The 9,001-nt window shown below is 41.0% G+C and overlaps 2 protein-coding genes across 2 annotated transcripts; one reads left to right on the top strand and one right to left on the bottom strand.

Moving 5' to 3' along the window:
* The first annotated feature begins 944 nt into the window (after positions 1-944).
* LOC118101132 (troponin T, slow skeletal muscle) lies at positions 945-3,437 on the top strand. The gene is made up of 11 exons (XM_035146824.2): positions 945-1,052; positions 1,144-1,157; positions 1,256-1,282; positions 1,640-1,658; positions 1,772-1,832; positions 1,932-2,048; positions 2,172-2,249; positions 2,364-2,477; positions 2,896-3,005; positions 3,217-3,307; positions 3,393-3,437. The coding sequence occupies exons 1-11, from the start codon at positions 1,030-1,032 to the stop codon at positions 3,435-3,437; spliced, it is 699 nt and encodes a 232-aa protein (XP_035002715.2). The 5' UTR covers positions 945-1,029.
* Positions 3,438-3,883: 446 nt separating this feature from the next.
* On the bottom strand, positions 3,884-8,129 carry LOC118101130 (dynein axonemal assembly factor 3). Its single transcript, XM_035146820.2, has 12 exons — positions 8,012-8,129; positions 7,643-7,725; positions 7,062-7,168; positions 6,871-6,964; positions 6,640-6,794; positions 6,269-6,469; positions 5,997-6,119; positions 5,304-5,426; positions 5,063-5,207; positions 4,667-4,781; positions 4,438-4,512; positions 3,884-4,237 (listed from the first exon to the last, which is right to left on the bottom strand). The coding sequence occupies exons 2-12, from the start codon at positions 7,722-7,724 to the stop codon at positions 4,096-4,098; spliced, it is 1,362 nt and encodes a 453-aa protein (XP_035002711.2). The 5' UTR covers position 7,725; positions 8,012-8,129; the 3' UTR covers positions 3,884-4,095.
* Positions 8,130-9,001: the final 872 nt, after the last annotated feature.

Here is a 9,001-nt window from a genome sequence, read left to right as displayed (position 1 = left end):
TGAGGGGGCTTCCAGCTGTGGGGATACAAATTGGGTTTCAGAATTTGCTCTGTCTAGCCAGAGACCTTTCTGTCCAGTTTTAACTGCATCTTATCAGACTGTTTAAAAGTCTAGAACTTAAACTTCTGTAACTGTAAAAATAACCTATAAAAGTTAAGAAGTAATTGTTGGGAATGCTAAAATATTTCCGGGGGCACCTCAGGCAAGGAAATACCCATTCAGCTCATGGAGACTGTGAGTAGATGAAATGATAATAGAGGACTTGGCTGGTGTTAATGGCGTCCAGCCGACCAGCTGTAATCTCTCCATCCCACATTCTCTCTTGTAAATCAAATTAATCAAGAAGGATTGGCCAGCTGATACTTTGTTCTTACCCTGGGTAACAGGACACTGTCGCAGCCAACGCTCCCTCTGTCCTCTTCTATTCCTAGATCATTAGCTACAAGTGGCCTTTCCCTTCATCTTCTTCTTTGAACAAAAGCACTGGCATGCTTTGAACAAGAACTTCATCTCCCCTACGTCACGGATTTTTTAATTAATTATATATTTGAACCTAAGGAGATAAACATGTATTTTGAATGGCTCTAAAAAGTCTCATCTGGAGACGTATGCAAATTAAATAGGTTTTTTTTTTCCAGTCAGATTGCATCATTATCAAATCCTATTAATGTCAGATCATTGTTTGCAAATTGGGAGCTAATTTTAAGAATATTTTTGAAGCAGGGGCCTTCCTCTAAATCTTCTGATTTCCGATTTCTCTTGAGAGAGCACCTACTCCCTAATACTCTAAAGTTTTTGGTGCACTCCTTTACCTGATCTCCTGCACTTTGTCTCATAGAACAGATTTAGCTCTTAGTACCTAACCACAAGTTCTCCTTCTGTAGTGAAACTTTAGTGTTGTCCTCCACTTGTAAGCGGGTTTAGATAACCGTTACCCTTTTTAACAGAATTGCATTTAGAAAGACCTTTCATATTGTGAGCTAATGTTGTTGCACATTTATAACAGTATGATTTCTCCCCAGTGTTACCATGTCTGATTTAGAAGATCATGGGTGAGTCAATGCAGTCCTTTCATTCATAATAAATGAGCTTTTGTATCATTGCATGTCTGATATATTATTTCATTTCCCTTTTTTTATTTAGAGGACATCAGGAAGGTAAGAACATTCTTTTTTATTCATTCCTTTTTTAAATAACTGTTGGAGTTTCATCGTTTCCCTCGTCTCGGACTCTCTCACACTCTTTCTTTCTCCAGATGAAGATGAGGAGCAGGGAGAAGGAGGTGAGACTGTGATGGTGAAAATTGTATCAACACACTCAGACACAAGCTATAACAGCATTCTGTCACTGAGAATGTCCCCATAGGCAAACTCCAGTCTAATCCACCTTGTAGTGGTTGGGTTTGTGAGTCCATCATCAGTAACATAGTAAAATACAAGAACTTATTGTTTTCCTTCTTCTTACAAGTGCCCATGAACCTATTAAATGTAACATGTCATTACAATTTGCTTGATGAGTCTTTGCCAATTAGAGTTTTATCTTTTGTGTTTTCAAACCGAACTGTTTTTTTATTTTTTTTTAAATTTTTTTAAATGAACTGATTCACTTTTCCATTGCTGTTCTGGCTGTCACGTTGAAGAAGAACGCCCCAAATACAAGTAAGAATGAATGAAAACACTGAACATTCAAAGAATATTATCCGATTTTTAACAAAAAATTTCAAAAAGTACCATTAATCTGAAAAGAGATAAGCCCTCATGTTATTTTACAGGTCACTGGTCACACAGCATGCTGCTCCAAAAATCCCTGAAGGAGAAAGGGTCGACTTTGATGTACGTTTCTTCAAGATCGTTTTTTTAATGAAACATAATGTGATTACTGCACCTGACACACTATATAGATAAATCTGTGTTTCCATTGGCTCCTGTTAGGATATCCACAGGAAAAGGATGGAGAAAGATCTTCTGGAGCTGCAGACTCTGATTGATGTCCACTTTGAGCAGAGGAAGAAAGAGGAAGAGGAGCTGATTGGACTCAAAGAAAGGATTGTAATGCTTTTGCCGTACTGTTTTCCCACTGGGGAAAAGGGATTTTACAGAATAGAGAGCCTATTCAGAATAATGGCGATTAAAGAGCTATGTGTGGATGTCTATCATTCTTTTCTGTTGTAGGAGAACCGACGGGCAGAAAGAGCTGAGCAGCAGCGAGTGAGGGCTGAAAAAGAGCGGTACAGACAGACACGGATTGCGGTAATTAAAGTTTCTCTTTGTGTGATCAACTCAGGTCACAACATTTTGCCCATACACACTGAGCAAATTCAAGTGAAGGAAACTGCAGTCATGAATGCAAAGTGACTTCCTTAGGAGGAGAGGCAGAGGAAGGAGGACGAAGAGGCAAAAAAGAGGGCGGACGATGAAGCCAAGAAGAAGAAAGTGCTCTCTAACATGGGCGCTCACTTTGGAGGGTTCCTGGCCAAGGTCAGAATAATACATTTGTAGGCAGGTGTGCCCCTGCATGTTTGTGGAGTGCATATCATCACATCATATCAAGTGCCTTCTAAAAAAAGCACTCCACGTGGCATTTAGACAAAGTGTGTGTGTGTGTGCGCCTGCATTTGTTTTTGTTACCTCTTAAGGACCTTTTCCAACACAAACACTGACCTTGTAAGGACCAGTAGACCTCATGGGGACCAAAAGCTGGTCCTAATGAGGCAAAACCTAATTTCTGAGGTCCTGGTTAAGGTTAGGGGTAAGATGTGAATCGTGATTAAGGTTAATGGAAGCCAATGCAAAAGGCCTAAATGGCCTAGAGAGGCCTAATAATGAAAACTCCACAAACCTGTGTGTGAGAGATCGTTCTGAAGAGTGATATGTGTGTTTTTCTTTCCCCCTGCAGGTAGAGCAGAGGCGAGGAAAAAAGCAAACTGCGAGGGAAATCAAGAAGAAGACTCTGGCTGAGCGCCGTAAGCCACTGGCTATAGAGACCCTGAGAGAGGACGGTCTGAGGTCAGTCAAAGTCTCATCAAAGATGATGCATTGTGAGTTTTCTTTGGGTATCAGTAGATTTGGTTTAACTTTAACTTCAAAACCAGTCCTATGTTGCAGGGAAGGTCAGCTGGATAAGCCGGACACACTCCAAACAAACAATAACCAGTCACCTTTTGTGGAGATTTCAGAAGGTGTATGTTGTCGATTGTTGACGCTATTGTGTTTTTAGAGAGAGAGCGAAGGAGATGTGGGAGTGCATCTACCAGCTGGAGTCGGAGAAATTTGACCTGACAGACAAAATGAGGAGGCAGAAGTACGAGGTGAGACATTCAGTGGAAATAATACAAAACTTGGATTTTGAAAAAACGTCTGCCATCCTAACCTGTGTATTATTTATTTTTTCAGATAAACGTTCTCCTCAACAGAATCCAACACGCTCAGAAATTGTGAGTTAATTTGCTTATCGCGGTCTCTATTGACACAACACCCACACCACAGAAGAGTAATAGCTTTGGCGGGAATTACTTTGCATTGACTATGCAAATCGGCCACAGATGAATGGCGACAGTCACACATTCACAGGAAATGACAAACTTTTTTACATTTGCTACTTTATTTGCAGATTGCATATGTGTCAGATATTTACATGTGGGTGAGCGGAAAGGGAACTATGTGTTACTTCTCTTTCGTTGCCTTCTCAGTCACACTTGTCATTTCTGTTGATAATTGAACTTTAACTTTTTTTCTTGTACCGATGCAGCAAAAAGGTCCACGGTAAGGGGAAGGTTGGAGGACGCTGGAAGTGAATTTACACACAGAGAGACAAGAAGACGCTTCACTAGCTTGAGGATGAGGTTGCAGTGTTCATCAGTAAAGCTAAAAAAAAAGATTCTATCAATGTTTGTGTCACATTTATTCAAATACATAAGCTTGCAATTGTATCTGTAATATTAAAATGCATAGATAAATAAAATGGACGTTTTACAATCAGTGTCGATCGCATAGGAAATGAAATATGATTATTATTATTGTTGGTTTGTTGCATCTTCTGAATGTAAAGAAAGTGGGAACCAGAGTAAACAGATGTGCTGATGTGCTGTTCACCACTTTAATTTGTCTTTGGTATGAACACTGCATGGACGTCATCACTCTTCCCCTCACGCCATGGTTCAAATCCAGCCTCCAGAGCGATGCTCGCCACTTTCTTTGCAAATTCTGCTTCCTGGTCTTTGTTCAGATCCAAAACGTACCTGGGATATACAGCGACACAAAAACACAACTTAGATGTCAATCAAATCCCGGCCGTTAATGTACTGCCAAGACTTGTCCTGAACATTTAACACAAATTATCTGATACACAAAAATTACGCAGCAGAGTCACTCTACTCTTGGTGGCAGTACTGTCACCATGGAAACAAGTTACTATTAAAAGTCACTGTAAAACCCTCACTTGGCCAACTCCATGACAACCACAGCGTCTGGTGCTGCAATCTGTGTCATCGTCGGGCCCAACTGGTGCGCACAGCTTTACAGCAGACACACAGAGAGAAACATGGTCAGCAGTCATATCAGTTATCTGTGGTCAATGTGACTGGAGGGTGAAGAAAATATAAATATATATAAATATTCATGCAGTCAAATGAAGGTTGTAGTAATTATGGTAATAAAGCAGCTCTCACCTAGTGGAGAGGTAAATGGTGTTGAAGAAGTGGGAATATTTATTTTTCTCTGGCAGTTTGTGAAGTGAGTCCAGAGGCAGGAAGGTCACAGAGAGGCCGCTCGGACGCATCAAGTCTGAAAAGGAATTGAGAAATTCAGTAAGCATCAGGTTTCGTAAAAACAGGTTTCTATCTGCTGAACATCAAAATCTGCATTACAGAGATGGGAAGTGGTCTGCCACAAGGATGCCACTTCCACAAAACCATGTTAAACGCAACACAAACAAAATCAACCTTTGACCTCAGTCTGAGCCTTGTCTATGTGAGTTCAACTGCTTTTGTCATTGTGTTAATTTGGTCCTTCATATTGCGTATTGTCTAAAACCACAGGCCTGGTTGCTGCTGATAATGTTTTACCGTTAATAGTGACAGATTTTTGGTCTATCTCTGTGGATGGCTCCTGTCCCTCTGTGTCTGACTGGGAAGTAGAGGGGCAGCCCCTTCTACTGGACAGCGACTGGAACAATGCCTGCACATTTGCAAAGGAGATGTCCTGGGCTGTCTGATGATGAGAGAGGAAAGAAAAGACAACGAAGAGACATTAATATGATATAATTAAAAATCATAAAACCGGTGCTATTACAACTGTATATTTTACCTTGGTATGTTGCGCATTTTGTCTCTTCAGGAGGCTCTTGTCATCGGTTTCGATGCCAAAGGAGAGGTATGGACTGGATACTATGTCTCCCCAGTAACCCCTCACAGCCACTTTGTTCCCTCTCTGTCAACACAAGCACAAAGTGAAGTTCATCCAGATCACGTTATCTCCAGGAGTTGTTCATAGCTGTACATAGGCAACTGGACCTGCTTGCGTTTCTTGCAGATGTGTGTGCAATGCTGTCCTAAGATCTCTCTTCAGACAGCTGAACACCACAAACTATATATAAAGAGTGAAGTGAAGCCAAAGCATCTTGATCATTCTACTTTTTTCGTTAAATACATTTTTCTGAAAGATGGTTTCTGTCATTCTAGGCAGTTCTAATCAAACTGATGTTTGTTCAAATGGTCACTTTTTCAGTGAGTTGATGAAAAAAAAGTGGGTGAAATTGACAGTTGAGCCTGACTCGCGATTGGTCGAGTTCATGTCTCAGCAGGACCTCGCTACCGTGGCTCCGGACTCTGGCTTCAAACAACAAGAGGTCAAATAGCTGGAACTTCCCACCAGTCAGTCAGCCTCTCTTGGATGAGAGGTTCCAGTTGCCGTACAGTTATGTACAACTCCAGTAGAATCCTCCATGGTATCATCTTCCTGCTGCATTGTGTAGTATCTTGAAAAACAGTGAACACTCACCTGACGGAACACTCTTGATGAGAGTAAAGTTGGATTGGTTATTTGGTAGACACCTTCCCTCATTTCGAACGCCAAACCCCGCTCCCTCCATTTCATATATTGTTGTTTATTGATGACACCACACTGGCGATTAAAGAATTAGAACAGAATGAGTTTCCATCACAGTAACACACAATACATAAGCCTCCAAGTTACTGAAATTTTTTTAATTTTACTGTCAAATTTGTATTTTGAAGTATTTAAGAAGAAAAAGTTTCAAAGGTTTCAAATACCCCTTTGTCTTGCAGCTTCATTGTCAGGTCCCAGTCGAAGCAGCCTTTCTTGGAGTCGTATCGCGTTCCAAGGTGTTGCCTGACCCGATAATCCCAGGCTTTGGACATGACGATGGGAACAGAACGCTCGGATGAAGATGATGAAGACTGAGGCGGGATCCACGATTTGAATATCCTGGCCAGCTCATCTCGCTCCTTGAACTGTAGAAATACTCATATTATCATATATTTCAGAGTATGAAATGAGTAGAATTAAACTAAATGAGTAATTAAACACACACATTTTGTCCAAAAGGGCCTGAATACCAAATATATTGAAATACAATAGTTTCAAATGGGTTTGACTGAGTAGGCCTGCAATCTGCTTGTACCTTGAGGAGGGTTGTGTTCAGACAGGGGTGCGTGGCTGTCTCCATTGTTTCAGTAACACACAGAGAAAGCTGTGATGCTGCGCGTCTCAGTATTTCCTCTGTTTGACTGCGGATCTCACCGTTCCCAAACACCTCCAGGTAAACCTCTGTCTTCTCTGTGAATAAAATCCAGCGTCAGACAGCCTAAGAGTTTTACGCAGATTTCGATTTTTCAAAGTAATTCAATCCCACCGTTCAGTCCCATGCTTTCCTGGGGCATCAGTGCCAGGTAGAGGAGCAGCAGCTGTCGAGCCACCACCTCCATGCTGCTTTCTATCACCCACACCTGCAGCAGAGAGGAGAGGAGAAGTCTGTAGCTCACAAGGGAGTTAAACAATCTGCTCTCAGGTTGAACGAGAATGGATTAAGAGAAGGAGGCTCACATGGAGGCTTTCTTCATTCCGCAAACCACTGACGGTCTTCAAAATATGTCGTGGATCTGCGCTGCCGACCAGGAGAACATTGGCCTCCTCTTCTCGTCTCGCAGGGCCTTGACAGAGAGAGAGAGAGATTCCACATGTCATACTTCTTAGGCTGGGTGCTGAACCTCAATTTTACAGCTGTTGCTATACATTAGTTACACATCAGTTTTTTAACACCATTGTCTTTATATATATATATATATATATATATTGTTTTATCCTAAGTCTTTGTTTTATTGCTAACATGTTCTTATATCTCTATCTTATTTCATGTCAGTTTAATTTTATCGTAAAGCACTTTGGGCTGCATTTTATGAATGAAAGGTGCTTTATAAATAAATTGTATTATTATTATCCTATAATTTGCTGTTTTTGATTTGAATGACATTATACTGATTTACTTCTTGTCTCCGATGTTTTGAAAGCTGCTTAGTAAATAATGTCACAATTAATATCACTGTGAATTGTTTAGTTGTATGTTGTCTCGTGTATTATTCCATCATTATGTCCTCATCCAGGTGTGAGCGGCCTGTGTCTCTCACCTGTAGCGAGCAGGTCGAGTGCAGGACTGAGTCCCCACCAGGTGACGCACCCTGCGCCCTCCGCTGCTCTCCCACCGCTCATCCTGTTTCACAACAAAAAACAATATTTAACTGTAAGTGCCTCACACCACAAAGCAAATGGCTGAACTACAACTTTCTCTGTGTTTCATGCGACGTAGCTTAGCTTAGCACGAATGCCACACCACCGCTAGCTAGGGTTAGCTAAGGCTAACGCAGCTGCTAGCTAGCTTTCCGAATGTAGCTGTTTTCCAGGCGGGGAAACGCGTCTCTAGCGTCAAATTGGTGATAAACCCTGTTATGAGCTGTAACCAGAGACTATCACCGGCCAAAGAAAAGATGGAAACTTACCTCACAGACGGTTTTAATGACCGAGGAAAAGTTTCCAGTGAAGTGTCTCTGGAGGGAAGTTTAGGTTTCCTGTTGCTAGGCAACGGCTTTAGACGTGCTGAGGACCTGTCTACTGTTGATGTGATGGTTTGATCATAGACTGTAAATAAGACTTTTTTATTGTGACACTTTTCTGTGTTTAACCACCTCTCTTACTACTACGTTCACACGCAGCAAAACTTCTTGTATTTCGTAAACATAGAACAGATCAGTTTCTCATTTGTTATTTTTTTTAATATGAAATATCCCCCAAAACCTCCGGACAGATTTGGAGTCTGCACTTTCTTATAGAGACTAGTTACAAGTACAAAAACAAAAGATGTTGTTTGTTATTATGCTCGTCCAGAAGAAGGGGTCATTGAATATCTATTCAACTTTATTATTCCATATGCACATATTTTATTCACAAATATTCAAATTTGCCTCCTAAATTTTCACCATTTTCACCACAGAACAAAAATAATATAAAGCTGGTGAATATCTACGTCTTATTCCTTGAAACCACGAGCAAACCTCTCTTCTTACATGTATATATCCTTTCAACTTTCTTTATTTACACTTATGGATGGAGATGCATATGACCGGGCAAAACGGTTCCGTGTTGCATGCGTTTTGTGCATCGCGGGGAGGTTAAACACGTCACTTCCTGCGTCCGTCACGCGTAGCTGGTGCACGCCCGCTAATCACGCATTACGGTCCATGGTCAAAATTTAACGAAATCCAAATAAAAGTTGTAAAACGAGGCTTACCTCCTTTTGGCAGTAAGTAGGTGGTGCTATCACTATCACTACATACGGAGTAATAGATCGGTTCAGGTCAAAAACACTTGTTTCTCTTCAGATCGTATAAATCGTAACCTTTGCAACAGTCTAAGACATCAAAGGAATCTATGACCTTTGAAGTGTTCTTTTATACAAAGCCTGGGTGGAGCTCCATAGTAAGTCACAAAAA

This window comes from Hippoglossus stenolepis, chromosome 21 (assembly GCF_022539355.2).
Source record: "Hippoglossus stenolepis isolate QCI-W04-F060 chromosome 21, HSTE1.2, whole genome shotgun sequence".
NCBI lineage: Eukaryota > Metazoa > Chordata > Actinopteri > Pleuronectiformes > Pleuronectidae > Hippoglossus > Hippoglossus stenolepis.
This window is presented reverse-complemented; position numbering and strand designations above follow the sequence as displayed.